Source organism: Grampus griseus (genome assembly GCF_964374135.1).
Source record: "Grampus griseus genome assembly, chromosome: 7".
NCBI lineage: Eukaryota > Metazoa > Chordata > Mammalia > Artiodactyla > Delphinidae > Grampus > Grampus griseus.
In genome coordinates, this window is record NC_139001.1 from 7,577,424 (window position 1) to 7,597,500 (window position 20,077).

General features: G+C 47.9%; 1 protein-coding gene across 4 annotated transcripts in view; it reads right to left on the bottom strand.

The window, feature by feature from the left end:
- Nucleotides 1-20,077, bottom strand: part of DIS3L2 (DIS3 like 3'-5' exoribonuclease 2) — a 374,067-nt gene that overhangs the window by 34,107 nt on the left and 319,883 nt on the right. For all 4 annotated transcript variants that reach the window (XM_082658674.1, XM_082658675.1, XM_082658676.1 and 1 more), the window contains exon 14: nt 5,593-5,672. In XM_082658674.1, the coding sequence (XP_082514800.1) occupies nt 5,593-5,672 (80 nt within the window). The remainder of the gene's footprint in view (nt 1-5,592; nt 5,673-20,077) is intronic.

The following is a 20,077-nucleotide window of genomic DNA, read 5'->3' on the forward strand; positions in this document are numbered from 1 at the left end:
ATTACCTAGATGGGTGTGAGTGGGCAGTGGGAAACAGTGGTGTTCTAGAAACGGGGCATGGCATGGTCACACAGAGACACCTTGCATGCGGCAGACTCAAGATGGTCTGGCAGGATGGAATGTGGGGTACGCTGGAGCGGGTAAGCGCCTAATCACAGAGCTGTCTTCTGGTGACGGCTGCCCAGTCCCTTCCTCTAGCCTATGAGCCCCTGAGGGCCATGTGAGTGTTTATTCAGCGCTGCAGCCTCAGTGACTAGTTCTGTACTGGTACCCAGCAGAAACTCTCTGTACGCTTGTTGAATGAATGAGTAATCAGACTCACATTTTCAAAAGTTTATTTAGACTTCTGGTTCTGACAAGATGGTAAACTGAACTGATGTGGACCTTTTTCCCAACACAAACACAAAGAAAAGATGGATAAGATATACCAAAAGGATAATCTATGACTGAGCATTAAAGAAAGAAGGGAAAATTCCCAGCTACTTGAAATGAAGAGGAAACTAAGTCAAAGCCATAATCATTACCATAGCAAAGGAGGGCCGGGGGTAGGAGACCTTGATACAGTTATAGGAGTTAAGGTTTTCATGCCCACAGAAGGGAGAAGACCTGGCCGGGAACTGGAACTGAGAGCCCTGCAGAAAGCCAGGATCCAGGAAGGGCTGCTGGTCTTTGAACAGGGACCAGGAAGACCCTTCTCACAGCCCAGAGGAATGTCTGTATATGGCGCGGAGGGGAGGCACTCCTTTGTGGGATGGGATTCCAAGCCTGTACCGCATGTGTGTGTCAAGGCTGAATGCACACTACCCGGGTTCTGAGAACCCTAAGCCACGAGGTTAACACCAAACTGGCAGAAGACCTACAGAACTCCCAGGCTCATGGCAGAATAATGGCAAAAGCAATGGAAGAATGCATCCACAACCGGGGGCATATGGGACTCTCACAGCGAACACAATCCCTGCTTAAGACAATCTCCTGATAAAAAAGAACAAACCGTGTGGAAAAATGAACCACCATAAAGGCAAGTCAATAGAGACGACATGTGGGAGAACTGGTACCCTTAGAACTAGAAATAAGTGAACAATCAGAAAGAGGCTATAAAATGAGTGTAATCAAAATAACTGGCAGAGATGAAAGGAACAGAAATCATAGTGAAAAACTAGGACAGGAGAAAAAGAACAGTAAAAAAAAAATAATGGGCTGATTTTAAAAAGCTCCCAACAGAACTTCTAAAAATTAAAACTAAACACCCAAATCAGGAAGGGGTATCCAAGAGCAGATTATAAACAGCTATAAGGAGACCAGTAAACCGACGGACATTTTTGAGGACGTGCCCCACAATGCAGCACTGGCAGAAAAGGAGGAGGAAAAAGAGAAAGAATAAGATGGTAGGTTTCTAACAGGAGCTCCAAAAGAACAGATTAGGGAGAATAAAACAGATAATAGATAATTTCAAAATGGGAAGAACTACACTGAGTCCTAAGCTGTACAGATGAATCTACTCTTAGACGTAATGTAGTAAAATGGCAGAACACTGAAGACAAAAATAACATCGCAAAAGCAACCAGAATGAAAAGGCACGTAAAGCTCCCTCAGGCTGCAGAGTGGAAGCGCTGGAGGTGAAAGAGCTAAAGGCAGGGAGGGCATTTTGCACAGGAGCTCAGCCGTCCTCGCGGTGAAGAGGAGGACGGTGGGGAGTATGTGGACAAAGCTGTTTGTCTGTGCAGGGCGCCACCATCCACGGAGTTGCTCCCAAGTCAGAAGCAGCCACTGGCCTCAGTACTGCTCCCACGGCTCTCAACTCTCACCGCTGGAGCGCACCCTGGAGGGTGCTGCAGTGCCTTCTTCTAGTTACACAAACTCCTTGAGGTCACAGACCAGGCCCCATTTATCTCTGTCTCCCTAGTGCCTCGCACAATACGTTGTATGGAGTAGGGGCTTAATAAATGTTGAACTGAATTCTCATGAATCACTTGTTCACACTTTTAGGCCTGTTCTTTGCTCTCTGAAGAGACCTCCGAGCCCTAACTGGAAACACATGACTTTCAATCAGTTCTGGATTCACTGGATTTAACATGCATATTAAAGGCAGGTGAGGTTTCTGCAACAGAGAAAAAGAAGGTGGTCCCCAGGTCTGTGGGTTGCAACTGGCAGTACCTGTCAGGGTGGCGGGGAGGCCGGTGCCTCACACCTCTTAGATGCAGATTTGAACAGTGTTTGGGAGGCTGGCAGAATAATTCAAGGAGAAGAGCTTTACTAAGCTAACCTGAGGCACAATAGGTGCCTCAGCTTCTTTCCCCTAATGACCTCAGAGCTTTAAGAATGCTTACCTGAGAGCCGTGCCCTCCAGGGTCTAAGTCCCACCAGAGATGGACAAGTCCCAGGGCCTGTCCTCCCTGGAGCACAGAGGCTAAACGAGCTTCTTGACGGAGAAGAACGGGATGACATAGAGTCACGGATCGGGGCTACTAGGATATTCCAGGAAAGGAAGCTGACACGAGAGTCCAGGAAGTATAAAAGCGGAGTGCCTACTTTCAGGACTACTCCATTTAATAGGAAAAGGCCACTGGGGAGAACTACCGAGCACCACAGTACCTACTCAGAAAAACTTCTTTGCTGATGGACTGAATTTGGCAGGGATAAATACGAAAATGATTACAAATTATACTGCAGAGAATACCCAGATAAAAGCGGTAGTTTCAATTATTAAATGTACCAAACTAATATTCAGCTAATTTCTTTTATATGTAGAACCTCATCTCTCTGCTGCCGTTGCCTTCATGTTACTTGGCTGAGACAACATGGGCCCCTTAGGGCCTGGGGTGGAATCTCCTCATTTCCTAAACACCAATGTTGAGATTCAGGTAGTCGAGGGAACTGTCCCTAAAAGTAAACAGAGGACCACAGGGCAGAGCCTGGGAGAGAGGAGAAAGTCGCAGGCAAGCTCACGGGGTTCTCCACGCTTGACTTCACAGTTCACAGGGAGGGGAGGCTGCCTTTGGACAGAGCGCTCACAGCTGAGGGCTGTCAGAGGAGCGTGCACCAGCCTCTTCCCTACTCAAAACTCTGCCAGCTGCAGCCACGGTGCAGGGATGCAGCCCTGCTGGCACTGGGAAAACAGAAGCGAAGTCATGAGGATTTTCCTGACACGATTTTTCAGGAGAGGCAGTCAACGTTTACTGTGGGCATTCTACGTGCTAGGCCGGCGACAATGTCTTCCCGTTCAATCCCCATGACAATCATGCCAGAAAAGTTATCATTAGTCCCATTGTTCTTAACAGATGAAGAAACCTGAGGCTCGGGGAGGTTAGAAAACTTGTCCACGGGTTGAGAATAAACTCCAAGACTGCCTCTAGCAAGAGAGAACGGTAGGGAGGGACCACTGAGGCATCTGATAGTCATACTTTCCGAGATCATGGCTCCTACCCAGTTTCCTACACAAAGGCTTTCTTTTACAGGTCTTTGGTCCAAAGCTCATCAGTACTTACAGCTCCTACATCCTCTCCTACATTGCTTGTTCTGATAATATGCTAGGAGTTGGGAATTAGGCCAAGAAACAGAGTTAGGCTACTTTCTCCGATCGGTTTTAAAGACAACGTAAGTTGTTGTCACCGGACCTCTGAACTGCTCAGACATGAACTTAAAGCTGGTGCCCTTCTCCCACTGAACAAAAACTCTGCCAACCTTATTTCCAAAGAGCAGAGAGTCAGGCCAGAATTGGAGTATGTAAACACCCCTGAGCCTGACGCCACTGTGTTTCTGCGGCCACAAGCTGTCGTGTGACGGGCTGCCATCCACGGCCATCCAGCAAGCATCAGGGAGCTCAGGGCAGCGCTGACAAGGAGGGCTTATCGCTTACAATTCTCTCACTCCCTAACAATGCTTGCCCCTGCCACCAAGGGACTCGCTCACCTGGCCCCGTCAGTCCTGACCCAGAGAAGTCTAGCCCTACTTCTCTACTGAACCAAGCATTATCAGAAGCTGAGACTGTATCTCTGACACAATGGCCTAGAAATCCTGTAACTGTCTTCCAGAAACAGTGCCATCCAAGAGGAGGAATGATGGTGTTAAAGGATGCTTGCTCAACCTTTTCTGAATGACTAACTTGGTGGGAATTGAGGGTACACAATAGCTGACGATAGCATCCTCCTAGAGATAGATTACAAAGAGGAATAATGCCTTGAAAGTAATCTGAATGGAAATTTGGTCACAAAGGCACACAGTAACCCATCTTCCACCCATAACAGAGCATGAGCTCTTGAAGAAGACGTGAATTTCTCTTCTGGAAGGTAATGTATGATTCCACTGGCCTGTGCCTATTTGATCCTTCCACTGGATAAAATTAAACAGTTGGATATTCAAACAATTAGTCCTTGAGTCCAGGTTGGGACGATTCTTGTCATCAATGAGGTTTCCAAAAGTAGCAACTTGGGACATCAATTGCCTTTCATCTATTTTCTTCCCCGAATTAATGTGATAATGCTGACCGCTGCCTCACACAGCTGTGGCAAGTGACCTTGAACAAGTTACATACATTCCCTAGACCTCAGCTTCTGCAAGTACAACAATAATAAAAGAAAACTCTTCAGGTTACCATGAGAATTAAGTGGGATGACAAACGTAGTGTCCCTGGACTGTGCCTAACACACAGTAGGAGCCCAAGGGTAGCTGCCCTCACCATTCATCAGTCCTTGTCATCATCAGGGCACACGCCCTTTATCTCACTCATCACCACTTTCACTGGCCCACAGACAAAAATACACAGTCAAGGAGGCAGTCTGTGATGAAGAGAAGAGGTGTATAAAACTATGCCAGGCGCCATCTTTCTAATAAGGCCACCAACTTAAACCTCTGTAAGTACCCAGAAGTACCCCAACTCTAAAATTCCCAAGGTAAGGGGGCGGTGAGGGATAAATTGGGAGATTGGGATTGACATATACACACTACTATATATAAAACAGATAACTAATAAGGACCTGCTGTATAGCACAGGGAACTCTACTCAATACTCTGTAATGACCTATATGGGAAAAGAATCTAAAAAAGGAGTGAATATATGTACATGTGTAACTGATTCACTTTACTGTACACCTGAAAATAACACAACATTGTAAGTCAACTATACTCCAATAAAACATATTTTAAAAATTTAAAAAACTTTTTTAAAGAAAGAAAGAAAGAAAAATTCACAAGGTGGAGTATCACAACAAACCTATAAACATAGTTTAGTCAGACTGAATGACAACAAAAGCCAAAGTCACACAGTGAACCCAATTAGCAAGCGCATGATTGGAGATGAAGTGGGTAGGGGAGTATCTAGAGGAGCTGGAGCCTGGAAAGGAGGCTTTGCTTTGAAATAGACTTCTAATACATTACACCTGCTCCTACACAAGTATTCCAAGTCCTATATTGAAGGGCAAAAGAGATTTTACAGGAGAAACATTTTTGTGCCAGCTATTTTCTAGTACAGTCACAAAAAGTGTGATTTCCTCCCTGACAATCCCTTTGTCGGGGAAGCCCAGTGTAAGGAAGGCTATGGGTGCTACCCCTGCAGGACATGGTAAGCTGACAACTCTTTCCCACAGAGTGACTTACTTGTTGCTGTCACGGTACTCGTAGATGTGACATCCTTGAGGCAATCCTGTCTCGTGGTCCAGAGTAAAAGCAAGCTTTAGCTGAATAAGGAGAGAAGAGAAAAACAAGTAAGTTTCAGGTAGCATGCTCTATTCATTCTGATAGCTGAAATGAAAAACAACAACAACAACAAGACAAGCGAAATCACACTCCCTCAAGATGATGTGTTGTGGAGAACCCGGGTCTGCCCGCTCTGGGAAGAGCCCGCACCTTACGGGGACACTGTTGTCAAGGAGGACTGTTACCAGGACTTGACTTCTTCAGTTAACATGCAACCAATTTTTTTTATTAAGCACCTACTTTGTGCCAGACACTGAGTAGCTGATGGGGAAAGAACAGTGAACAGTAAGCAGAGAGGATCTTATGGTCTAGTAGAAGAGACAGACATCAATCACATAATTATGCTGATGAATGGAAAACCTTTTTTTATATACATGAAACTTTGGAATAGGTTCTCTAAAGAAGGAAAAAACCTCCCATGTTTCTACAGAAGTAAATAACCTGGCCTAGACTGGGAAAGTGGGAAGGAGGGGTTACCTAGACTGTGGAAAGGATGGATGGGGAGAGAAGAGGGTCCTCCTCAGCAGAGAACATAACATGTATAGAGCCCTCGGTGCAGGAGTTGCAGGAACTGAAGGGGAACTGAAGGATGTGTATGGGGAAATGGTGGGCAACGATGCTGGAGAGGAAGGCCAGGGCAGGGTACACAGGACCTTCTCAGCCATGTTAGAGTTTCTGGCCTTTACCTTACTAGCAAAGGGAAGCCTCTGACATGTCTTAAGGAGCGGGTGTGTGACATGACCACAGTTAAGTTTTCGCAGGATCCCTCTAGCTACTGCATAGAGAAAAGATTGTAGAGGAGAGAGCAGAAGTAGGAGCCCCGTGGGAGGCTATCGAGTAGTGCAGGTGAGCAGTGAAGGGGGCTGGGACGAAAGGGCAGTTGGGCAAGATGGAGAGAAATGGACAATTTGAGATCTCAAGTAAATTTTTAGAAGTAGAATCAGCAGAATATGCTGATGGATTTGGTGTTGGGGAGTGGTGAGGACAGAAAAGAAGAAATCAAGGATGGTTCAAGTTTTTGATTTAAACAACCAGGCAGGTGGTGGTTTCATTGCTGAGTGAGAAGACTGAATGCGGGGATGGGTAGAGAGTCCAAAGTCTGGTTCTGGACATGTTAACATTTTTTTGGCTGTGCCACGAGGCATGTGGGATCTTCCCTGACCAGGGATCGAACCCGTGGCCCCTGCAACCCTGCAATGGGAGCAGAGCGTCTTAATCACTGGACCTCCAGGGAAGTCCTGGACATGTTAACCTTGAGGCACTCAGTAGCTTTTCCTGATTAGGGAAGATCAGGAACAAGGAATCTGGTAATAAACTCTGGATTCTGTCTTACCCCTAGGTTCTTCATGACATTTTTTTTTTCTTAAATTCCATATATATGTGTTAGCATACAGTATTTAAGACACAGACCTACTAGAGAATGGACTTGAGGATATGGGGAGGGGGAAGGGTAAGCTGTGACAAAGCGAGAGAGAGGCATGGACATGTATACACTACCAAACGTAAGGGAGATAGCTAGTGGGAAGCAGCCGCATAGCACAGGGAGATCAGCTGGGTGCTTTGTGACCGCCTGGAGGGGTGGGATAGGGAGGGTGGGAGGGAGGGAGACGCAAGAGGGAAGAGATATGGGAACATATGTATATGTATAACTGATTCACTTTGTTATAAAGCAGAAACTAACACACCATTGTAAAGCAATTATACTCCAATAAAGATGTAAAAAAAAAAAAAAAAATGGATTCTGAGGGGAGCGCTCGGGTGTTGCTGGGAAGCCCGAGCTCAGTGAGTTGTGTGTGTCTTGCTAGAGCCCAGCTGGCTATGGCAGCTCTAACATTTCCAAATGCAGGGCCATTTACTAGATTTACAAATTCACTGGGTTTAAAAATCACCAGGGGCGGAATTCCCTGGTGGCCCAGTGGCTAGGACTTGGCGCTTTCGCTGCGGTGGCCCGGGTTCAATCCCTGGTCGGGGAACTACGATCCTTCAAGCTGCACCGCGGGGCCAAACAAACAAACTAATAATAAGTTAAATTAAATTAAAAAATTAAAATCACCAGGGAAGTTTTAACTAAAATTAACTGCACATTAGGAGGATACATTGTTATAACTTTTCTTTTTTTAACTGCAAGGCTGTTGACACAACTAATGATCTGCATCATTAGATGCTGGATGATTTTTCTCTTCCTTAGAGGGAAACGAGCTTGTAGGAATGGCCTGTCCTCTCACTGACCCAGATGAAAATACAAAAACAGAAACAAGACCTCCTTTACCATCATGGACCCAGGAACTTCAAGTCAAAGGCATGTTTTCCCCACAGAGCACTGCTTGGATCTTCCAAGCCCTCTTTCAGTAAAACAGAAAACAATTATTTTAAAATATCTGTTAATTACAACGCTTTTTTCTTTACTTCCCTCTTTGTAGTTAAGGTAAGGCCTATATTCATTTAGTCCACTTCAGACTGCACTGCTTAGAAATTTTCAAATCCTTCAATTCAGTGATTCAAGTTATGAATTTACGGCTTAGAAAAATTATTATAAACGTAGGAGAAAAAGTGGGGTTTTTTTTGCAAAACTGTTTACCTCAGTATTATTTACTGGAAAGACTCTAAAAAGCCAACAATAGCAAAATAGTTAAATAAACCATACTGTAGTCACATGCAGAATAGCAGGCAGCCATTAAACTGTTTATGAAGAACTTTTGTTAACCTGGGAAAGTATCTGGATTAGATGAAAAGCAGCAGGATGTGTACTCAATTATATAGGGAAAAAACCACAATAAAAAAAGAACAAAGAACGCATAGAAGACTGGAACGATATCAAAATGGCAACAGTGACTGCTTTACTTTCTTTGCATTTTCCAAAGTCTTTATGAGAAGCATGACGAGGTATAAGCTGTTGTCCTTAGTCATGAAGGAATTATGGGAAACTTCATTCCTGGGGGATTCTCAAGGTCAAGAAACTATATGTACACCAATTCAACAATAAGGTGAGTAAGCAGAGGTGGTGATGGAGATGGGGAGAGAGGAAATGGAGACAGAAGAGCCCTCATATTTATTGAAAGCCTACCAAGTAAAGGCTTTCCTTTATCCTGACCACAACCATTTGGTTTTTTGTTTGTTTTTTTGTTTTTATGTTTTTGGGTTTTCTTGGGGCCGTGCCGCACAGCTTGTGGGACCTTAGTTCTCCGGCCAGGGGTCGAACCCGGGCCCTCGGCAGTGAAAGCGCGGGGTCCTAACTACTGGACCGCCAGAGAAGTCCCCCGTGACCACAGCCAAGTGAATTCGGTATTACTATTTCCTTTTCACAGGTGAGGAACTTGAGTTGGAAAAAGGTGAAGTAATTTGTTCAAACCACAATTAGAACTGGAATTTCAACCAGAACCTGTGTTCTTGCCACTTTACCAGAATTTTGGACTTGGTGATGGCCCGGAGATAATAAAGTCTGCAAAAGAGAGAGGAGCCAAAGACAATGAATGTCTAAGGGTTTTTGCCTTGGAGAGCCAGGTAGATGCTTCCCGTGATAAGGAGGAATGGCAGGGCTGGGAGTGCTGATTTTAAGGTGCCCAAGAGGTATCTTAGTGGAGGTGACCAGTAGGCAGCTGTGTAAACAATTCTGAATTTTATAAGCAAGACCGTAACCTGGAGGTACAGGCCTGGGAAACTTTGGATGCGAAGACAGATGGCAACTGAAGCCACTGGAGCAGATGAGATGGTCCTGAGAGAGTATGTTGAGTGAAAATGAGGTTTTCGATAGAACAGCTACATTTAAGAGCTGGACAACAGACACTGAGAAGGGGTAGCCACGGTGTTCTAAGTTATGACGTTACAGGAGCCAAGGCGGGAACACGTCGTAAGGAGGGAGCACTCAGCAGCGTCAAATCCTTCTAAGAGGTCAAGTAAGAGAGGAACAAGCATCTGAACCAAGAATCCGCAGGATTTAGCAACGAGAACCCTCAGGACAGCGGTGGGAGCAGAGGTCAGGGCGTGATGGGCTGACAAATGAGCAGAGCGGGAGGAAGTGGGGATCATGAGTGTTAACTCTCTCAGCAAACTGCAGAGTGGCTGGGAAGAGCCAAGGTGAATGGAACGGAATGGGACTGGCTACCAGGATGTGGGATTGAAGGAGAGTGGACTGTAAGATGACAGAGACTTGTTTAAATGCTGCTAGAAGGAGGAAATATAGAGGGAGGGGTTGAAGACACAGGAGAGAGATGCCTGAGATGACAGGAGGGGGTGGAATCCAACATGCAAGCGAAGACCCTTTCTCACTGCAGCGGTAGGGAAGGCGGGGTGGGGCTGAAGATCTATCTATGGATTTGGGGTGGGTGGGTATGCGGGCATGGTGGTGGTTTGGAACGTGCCAGCCTGATTATCGTTCTTTTCTAAGAACTAGGAGGCCAAATTACCTGCAAGGAATGGAGGGTTTGGTGGGGGAAGGAACGGAAGTTGGAGGAATATGATGAAAGTTTGAAATTGCTTCTCTGGAGAACAGGAAAAGCAGTTGACCGGAGACGAGCATAAGGGTTGCCAGGGAGCATTACGGGTCTAGCTGAGGCCACAGGAGCTGAGGTCACCGTAGCAACCATCTGTCCAGATGATTTTTTTTCTAGCAACCTAGATGCTGGCATGAAGAAAGTTAGGTGGGTGTGGAGCTGAGCATTTGCCAGAAAGGCCTGAGGGAAGAATAGGTTTGAGGGATCAAGGGAGTAGAGGTATAATACTGGCAACAGATGGATCAGGGACTCTATGGGGAAACAGGCAGGAAATACAGATGGAAGGGACTGACTGGAAGAAAACAGAAGAGTCTGGGTGAAGGAGGTCTTGTATGGAGTTAATATTCTTTGAGTACGTCCTCTGTCCTAGGCACCTTTCACGTGTGACTTTATTTAATCCTCCCAACAACCCTGCGAGGTTGGCTCCTATCCTTACACTGCAGAGTAGTTTAAGTAAATTAGCAAGTAAGTGGCAGAACTGAAGTGTAGTCCATGTTGCTAACCACTGGCCTATACTGGCCTCCGAGGTGTCCATGAGGTCAAGGAGAGGGTTTGTGGGAGTCACTGGAGGCTGTGGTCAGAGAGAAGGCCATGTCTGATCTTGGAGATGGAACAGTCAATCACAAGATGCAAGGAGAAGTCGAGAAACGGAGAGTCAGAGGTTGGGGTGGGGCGTGGGGTCCTCCCTGAGAGGTCTGATATTCATTCAGGAGGATGAGATGCTGTTGCCCAGATAAACCAGTCCACAAAGCGTGTCCCTGCAGGTGTGTAGGTATGTGTGGGTGTGGGAGTAGGCACCTACTATGTGCACGGCTTAATACATGAATGAATCGGTCCAGCTGGTCCCTAGAGCAGACGTAAGTGCATGTCTAGCAGTCATTTCCTCCTTCCTAATGGTATTCTAGTTTCATTCAGCTATACGCCCTCCCACCCCAGGCCAGGGGATTCAAGGGGAAGCAGATCCAATCTCCGGGGCTGGACCTGGCCGTTCTAAGGTAACCTCATGCACCTTTCAGTAACTGATCAGGAACCCATGCCAGCCAGTGCACGGCATTTCCTGGCCCTAGGCACTGCTTTAGGAATGGTCATGTGATCCAACGGAGGCCAGTGTTTGCTGGGTGCTTCCGGGCACGAGGGCCAGAACTGCTGCAACTTGCTTGCTACCAGCCTGAGAATGGAGCCAACTCACACAGGAAGCAGACTCAAAAGACCCAGAGAACAGCAGAGCCAGGGCCTCGATGGAGCTGTGCCCGGTCTCTGCCAGCCTTCCGGGCCCCGGCCGCTCTTTGTAATTGCTCATTATTTCTCTCAAGGACACCGACACTCTCCACTGCCCTGGCTCTGCTCTCTCTAATCCACTCTCCATAACACAGCTGAGCCATCCTTCTGAACACAAGCCTGATGACACTTCCATCTGTAAGAACCCTGATGGCTTCCTGCTGTCTATATGTCGGAAATATATTCATGAATCAAACACGGTCCAGGCCCTTTGGGGGTTGGTTGCCCACGTGAACAAATATGGACTGTGACCAAGGGACTGGTGGGGTGGCAAGTGCCGAGGAGGGTATGCCAAGCCGGAAGGGCCCCAGGGCAGAAGACGGGCGTCTTGAAGGAGAAACACGAGTCTGCCAGACAGGGAAGAGCGCCCCGGCGTCGTCCTGCTGCAAAGCTCTGTGCGTTCCTTCTACAACTGCACAGCTCACTGCATGAGGCTGGACCAAGCCGTGCACACTCTCCTACCTCTGGGCCCCTCCTTGTGCCACGACTGCTTCCAGGGGAGCCCTTCCTGTCTGTCCCAGCAAGATCCCACACATCCTTTGAGATTCTCTCTGTAAAACTGGACCTTCTATTATTCCCTCCTCTGGTAACTAGAGGCAGGGCCGCTCTCCCCAGTGAGTCCGAGGGTTTGGGATGGGTAGCTTCACCAGGTACCCTGGGCACTCAGTGCCCTTATCTCTGTCCACAGCAGGTGCCCAAAGCATGTCGCTGAGCTGAACTGCAGAGTAGAGATTTGGAGCATCTCGTTTACCTGTCAGCGACTAACTGCTCCAGTCATTTAATTTACAGACACAGGGACTTCCCTGGTGGCACAGTGGTCAAGAATCGACTGCCGAAGCAGAGGACACGGGTTCGAGCCCTGGTCCGGGAAGATCCCACATGCCGTGGAGCAACTAAGCCCATGTGCCATAACTACTGAGCCTGTGCTCTAGAGCCCGCAAGCCACAACTACTGAGCCCACGTGCCACAACTACTGAAGCCCGTGCGCTTAGAGCCCATGCTCCGCAACAAGAGAAGCCACTGCAATGAGAAGCCCATGCACCGCAACGAAGAGGAGGCCCCGCTCGCCGCAACTAGAGAAAGCCCGCGTGCAGCACCGAAGACGCAATGTAGCCAGAAATAAATAATTAAAAAAAAATTTTACAGACACAGAATCATGTTCCCCTGCAAGCTCCTAGTCACCCAATTTCATCCGAGTTTGTAATCACTCTCACCTCTGTACAGAGATTCTGCCGCACGTGTGCCACCCCTCAGTCGCTGTGCCACCAGACTACAAGTAGTGGCTCAAATCCTCTCGGTGTCCAGAGGCTCCCATCTTGCCAGTGCCTACGAAGAGGCACTCGGTCCTTCACTCAACAGTATTTACTGAATACGTCCCATGAGCCTAGCATGGCAAGGAAACAGGCAGCCCTACAGGCTGCCATCTGTGCCAGTGCGGGCTCTAATCAAGGCCTACAGGGGTCCATCCACAGAGTGGCTCAGCTTGGAACGCTGGCCTGCAAGGATGACAGCTACTCCGAGACTTCATGAGGCCCGGCTTTCCCTTTCCAGAGGCAGCTGCCACTGTCAAGCAGAAGAGCCCGCTATGAGTCAACCTCTTCCCTGGGAGGACAGTTTCCAACCGCACAACATCCCTGGTACTGGGTAAGGAGGGAAGGCAGCAAAGGGCCCATGAGGCAGTGACAAGGCTGCTCTGTCAGCCTCTTGCAGCAGAGGAAGGAGACCTTTAAACGGGTCTAGTTAGAGACAAGCCTTTCCTCTGGACAAAGGACAAGCCAATCTCTCTCAAGCAGGGAAGAGAGGAGCCTTCTGCTTTCAGGGGCTCAGGCCAGACCACAGAGGAGGGTAGGCCCTGGGCAGCTGGAGCGTGAGACTCCTGCTGGGAGCCCTCCTGCCTCAGGGAAACCGGCACCGTGGGTGAGCTGACGGAGCCTGGGTGAGTGGAAGGGGCCGCAGTCCTTCCCCACGGGCTGTGGGAACGTGGGGGTAGAGGCCCTACGGGGGTTGGTAGGTCTGCAGAAGGTCCTCCTGCAGCCCCTCCAGGTCTAGGGCGGGAGAGGGAGGCAAGGGAGGCCACAGGGCCATCCTCCCAGCTGGTGACAACAGGTGAGCGGTAAGAACGACCGATTCAGGACCAACGAAGGCTTCCTCAGGGTTCTCAGACGTTGCTTGAGGAAGAGCCTTTAGGTGAACCTAAGGGGAAGAATGAACACCCCAGGCTAAGCAGCAGAGGGGTCCATGGAGTCATTTAATGTAACCATTAAAGGAAGCATGACCTCACTCTGTACACCAGCCCAGTGAAGCCAACGGGCCAGATTACATTCATAAGAATAACTGAGAAAGAGTAATGGGACGGGACAGGAAAGGTGGCTGAGGGGTGGCTTGCTAGATGTTCCCCCGGGCTAATGAGCAAATTGGTCCCTAATCTGCTCAGGTGCACAGCTGGCTTTCCCAAACAGCCACATTCCTGGAGAACATACACACAGGCCACTTGGTACTAAACTCCATCAGCTAAGTGATACTAGCTCAGAGTCTTTGGTGCTTTTGAAAACGCTGGCCTGACTTTGGTAGGGTAAGAGATGTGTTAAGAAGTTTAGCAATTGCCTGTCTCGTCCACAACAGCTCCAAGATGACCTCTGGCAGGCAACCGGCTCTCTTTCTGGCCATGGGCTGGATGGCACTTGCAGGCCGGGCATAAGAGAGTGCGTCCCCTCTCTGCAGGCTGCTCCGTGACCGAACAGGGGCAACCTCCACGACCCAGCACCGAGTTCCTCTCACAGGGGAGTAATGAGAGAGGTAGCTGGTGAAAGCAGAGTGCTGGTTCTGTGGCCAGCATTGCTCCAGTTCAAACCAACATGGGTTCTCCGGGAGGCCAGTGAGCTTGCTTCAATCTGCTAGCTATTAGGACCAAGGTTCAAACGCAGGTCAAGGACCAGACTGGGAAGCCTCCAGTCTCTGCATGGCCGACTCTTCCCCTCACAGTCCACTGGTCTTGCAGGGTGTCCAACTCTTCCTTAAGCTGAAAGTGGCAAATCCCATCATAGTTCAAACATCTGAGGTATGCCATTTATGGCATACTTAAAAAGAAGAGAAAAGTTACCTCTACCTGAGCCTTGGTTTTGCAATTGAAAAATCTTATTAGAAGGAAATCTTCACATTCTCTGAGGTGATCTTTAGTTTCTCTTCTTTAGCTTTCGCTGTTTGGTTTGGATTTCCTAAGCATTATTTTTTCCCATCTCCTCTCTGCTTTCTTTTATAAGACAAAGATGCTGTGGACTTGGCTTTCGCTCGGTTCACAGTGACTCTACGGCAATGTATTAAGTTTCTTTCTCCTAAGTCCACTGAAGTCTTTTTGGACTTGGAGAAAGCTTTTTAAGAAAGAACTTGCTCATTCAGCAGGATTTTCCTCCCCACCCCAAGCTCTGGTTCTGACCTGGAAAAAATAAGAGTGAGAAAGCGCAAGAGAATCCTGCAGTCCTGACGCTTAACTGCACAAACCACAAAAAAGAGCCTCGCTCCAGTAACGTAATCATGGAGATTTCTGGCACCTTGGTCTTTCAAGAAAAATACATCCATCTGCTGGCACAGGGACCCATCCAACTAAATCCTGTTCAGCATGGAGTTCCCGATTCATTAGTGTTGGAAAGTCTATAGCGAGGCTGGCCGCTCCCACTGGATGACGCCTCCCTGCAGCGCCGTCTGTAAACCCCACAGCTGTGTTTTCACTTAAAGCCACTTCTCCTGACTCCATTGCACCTTGTTCCAGAGGCTCGTTCTATCCTCATTAAGGTTAAAAATGACAGGTCAAGGATTCTTCAACGCTGAAGTTTTACTTGCTCAGAAGAAAAGCCGTCTGTCTCCGGAGCTACGGTCAATCAATAGGGAAGGCTGCTCTTTCGTCAGGAGTCACAGAGGCCAACCTGGTTGGTTCATCCTGGGTTTGCCTCAGTCAGCAAGCCAGTCCCGGGAGAGAAGAGCCCTGAACCCTCCTGCCCGCCTGTCTGAGGGTTACTTCATGGCTCACCAGCAAGGCCGGGGCAGTAGAGCTCTGCGGGCCATGACTCCGCAGCACCTCTGCCTTTATTGCTGGGTGAGACCAGCACAGAAGACCTCATTCCCCTTCCCAGCACCTGTGTTAGCAAAACAGGTGTTCCCCTGCCCACATTTTTACCCCGCAAATTCCTGAGAAATATGGCAACGGGGAACACAAAGCACGGTGAACAGGTCTGCACGTGTCGTATGCAGAGGGACGCTGCAACCGACGTGCTCGACCCACTCACAGCAGGAGCATTTTTGAGGATTTTCACAGCCAAAGAGGGTGACTTCTGTTGGGACATTACCAGACCAGAGCCATCTCTGCTCAGAGCTCTAGGGCTCAGGCCAACCACTCTTCAGGGACTGGAACTGCCCAAAGCTGCTTCCGCGGGGAAGTGCCCATGTTGACTGTGGGAACTGCATATGGCCCCTCCACATGCATGGAGGTGGCTGTGCATCGTACAGAGAGATTGTCTGGGTCTCCTGGCATTTAGAATATATCAGTTTTGCAGCCTAGCCACCTACTTTCTAAAGCTTGTGGTCCTGCCCCAAACAGTGGAGAACGTCCACCTGCCAGAGCCTCCCACTTCAGCGCCTCTGCTACATAGTTTCCATCACACACACAGCGGACACCAGGGAAATGTGTCAGAAGCAGCCTAAGTGACAGGCTATCTGCTCACTCAGGCAGGTGGTCTAAGCTTTGTCCTTGAGTCAAGTTAGGCTACAGGGAAGTGACACCTGTAGACGACACGAGCTTGTTCACTAGCTTACTTGCCTTCCTCAAGCTGTGTTTTATCCTTCAACTTTCACCCGAGTTTAAGAAATAGCCTTATAATACCTCCTTCTTCGTTGGCCACAAATGTAAAAATCTGTCCACTATAACACTTAATGCCCCCACTATCAAGCCTCATGTGAGAAAGAGCTTTTAGTGCTGGGAAAAGCATCCTGACTTTCAGTGAGATTTGTTATAAGAAATAACCTTATGAAATCTGTCTCTTCCCCATAAAGCAGGAAGCTATTTCTGCATTTCTGATACTGAAGTCAGATAATATGACGCCCAGTCACAGGAATCATGCTCTCTTACAGATGTCCTATTACTTCTGCCTCTTTTCCTTGGCTCTGATTTTCTGTCTTTCTTTCTACTGTATTCATTTTACTGTTTATTTCCTTTGTTGCAAGTCTTCTCAAATCCTTTTTGGAAACAGATGAGAGTATACATAAATAAAATAAGGTTCTTCAAAATATAAGCCAAACATACATAAAAATATGAGAGCCAGGCAAGTTCGAATACAACTTGATTCAACAATGATCATGACGGTAGGCATTCAGTTCATGGAAGAAAGAAAACGGGTCATTCTCATACATGCCTCAGAGCCAGTGATCAAGCTGGCTCTAGTCTTGAAAAAACAGGAGAGAACAGAATGATCTTCCAGGGAATTGGCCTCAGTTTCCAGGGACTTGAGGAGTTGAAGGAGTTATATAACCCCAAGCTGGGAGCCAGCAGCTCTGGCCTTGTCTCTGTTCTTCCCCAGACTCCGGGATGGTGTGGGGTTCTGATGACCTTAGCCTTCCCACCTGTAAAATGGAGCTGAGTTCCTCTATGGTCATCCTTGTGGTTTATTTTACGGATGAATGTGAGACACTTTCTAGGTTTACTGGAAGAAAGCCTCCACAATAAGTCCCTGCTATACCTGTCAGAAGAAAAGCTCTGAAGATTTTCGGAGGACCAGCGCTCACCTCTTTTAATAAGAAAGAGGTGGCAGTGCATAAAGCTGTGTTACGTAGCCAAGAGCGACTGTCGAAGTTCATGACTTGATTCCATGCCCACTGTGCTTCCTTCCTCCCAGATGAGGCCAAATGTCTGGACAACATATTCCAGGACAACATTCTAAGGTCCCTTCTGGTCCTGGGGCAGCCAGTCTGCCCTACTGTCCTCCTCCTGCAACCAGCCTTCAAGCTGCAGCAGTGGGCTTAGCAGCACCTCCTGGCACAAGATCACTGGCCACGGCCATCCAGTCACAAAGTGTCTGTTGACCTGACACTTCCTGGGTTGCTCAGAACAGTCTGGAAGGGACACCTAGGAGGCCCACGCCTGGGGTTACCGGAGGTTCCTACTCTCATCCAAAACAATTACTAGTGTCTTAAAGAGCCTTTCTCTTTTTGAACAATATATCAGTCTAATAGGTACCATTCTAACTATGGTAAAGACCAAAGAACATATGGGTATTGTGAACTTTAAAGAAAATACAGAAAGAAGCTTACAGCTAAGATGAAATGCAAAGATCAAAAAAATTAAAGAGGTTAGTAGAGGATATTAGAAAGGGCTGGGATCCAGCAAGAAGGAAAATGAACAGACTTTCTATGCCTTGCTAACTGAAACATCAGCTTTGGTAATAGAGAATCCTTGGATAATCTCGCATAGTTGAAAATCATTTAAGAAACTAGACACAATGTTAAATGTTAAAAAAATAAGTTTCACAATAATCTTAGGGGAACATTTTCATTAAGCAGAAATCTGTTTTCTCTCCAACCTTTGTATAATCTTTCTAGGGGCTCTGGGCTGGAATTCAGGGGACAGTCAGAGGCTCTCACAGTGACCTTGGGGATCCTCTAGAATAACTGCCCACAGCACTGGACAAGTTTTCTTTCTAGCACTCTAAAGAGCTCAAGCTTTGCTGCGACCCTCCTGCCTGGGACACAGGTCTTACTAAACCAGAAATAAGCTCATTTCGCTTTCGAGTGGGTGTACCTATAAACAACAAGCAACACTGTAGAGAAGTAAAGGGTGCGGACACTTCAGGCTGGTTTTGAAACCTGGCTTTACTTCCTATGAGCTACACGACCCCTGGCAAGTTACCTTACCTATTTGTACCTCAGTTTCCTCCTCTGTAAAATGGGGACAATAATGGTACCTGGTTCATATGGTTGTGAAAATTAAATGAGGGGAAAGAAAACACATTATAACAATACCTGACGATGGCAAACACTTGATAAATGTTCCTGATGTCATAAAGCTTAGGGTTATTTCTTATAATGAGTTGAGATCAAATTTAAAAGAGGACGCACTGGAACAAGCTGACTGGGTGGGACTCAACAGTCCCAGATGTGATCACTCTAAAGTCCAAGGAATTTCCACATTAATAGGGTTCAACTTCGTAACTGGAGCAATATTTGGGAAGCCACTTCTCTCTGTGAAGGACACACAGCAGGAGAGCACTCCGCAGGAGGACACATGCTTCAAAGTCTTCTTCAGCGGCCCTGCCGGCACTTGCGGCGGCTCGGTGGCCGGGCAGCCCTACTGTATTCCCAGGTGACCAGCTCTCCTGGGCTGCTTCCCACTGAAGCGTCAGGCAGGGAGGCCGTGGTGCCCCTACATGAGGCTCACTCCTCAACAGAAAAGCCTCCACGGCCCTGCCAGGTTGGCAGATGTGCCTCAACATGGAGGCTGCCCAGCGCCTCTGCACTGGCAACAACTTGTCTGTTTATCTCCGCTTGGGTAAGGAAGAGGCCGCAGAGACCTGCTAGAGCATGGCAGAGGGCTGGCTTCTGACAGTCCGGATGTGGGAAAATTGCTTCTATCGTGGTCTGATTCTTCTCATTTATTCTCAAGTTGAAACAAGTCTCCAGCTGTCTGTTTGCTTAACTATCATACCGTGTAGCGGGATTGTAAACTCCAATAGAGAAATCCCAATCGATTACTGTTTCTGAGCCCCACAAATCTTTATTAAAAAAGCACTTCTAGGCGATGTAGGGGCCTGCAGTAAGCCGCAGAAATACGAGGTTCCACATTCAACCAGACACAGCACCAGGAACTCCACACGCACAGGTACTGTTACTGCCATTTTAAGGGTGAGGAAGCTGACGTGCAGAGAGGCTAAGTAACTTGCCTGCCCAACCAAGGTCAGGTGATATAGCAATCAACACCTGGCAGACCTAGAAATGGAACCCAAACCCATCTAACTACAGTCTGAGCATTTCTCACTGGGCCACACTTGCTATTTCTCCATCTATAAAGAGGGCACCAAGCTGGAAGCCGGGGGCTCCAACAATTTTCTTCTCTCCTCTAGATTCCAGCAGGCGTAGGACAGCAACTGGGGTTCAGAGAGTCAGTCTCTCGGGGCTCATTGGCAACGGTCTGACGGAAGAACAACTGGAATTTAAGGCAAGTCGCCCTAGCGAGAGGCTGCGCAGACCGCCCGCCCAGCTTCAGGTGGAGAAGCCGGACTGGAGGAGACAGACGCCTGGGTGGGCCTTCCAGAGGCAGGGTCCTGCCGGCAGGCTGGAGGTGGCAGGTAAGCCCACTCAACGGAGAGCAAGTGGGAGAAAGACGTGGACTGGCTCTGGTTTTCCATTTCAACGAACCTGCCCTCTGGTTGATATGACTCAGTCACACAGGTAGTGGGAAGAGCAGAGCTACAGCCAAGGGCTTCTTACCTCAGGGTTTGCAAGAGAAGAAACGCCAGTCAGCTAGTCAAAATACTGGATAGCAGGAATAAAATCAAAACAAAGCAACAACAACAAAAACTAAGGTTAATATAGGATCTATTAATATCCTACTGATAAAGTGCTGGGGACCAGAGAGC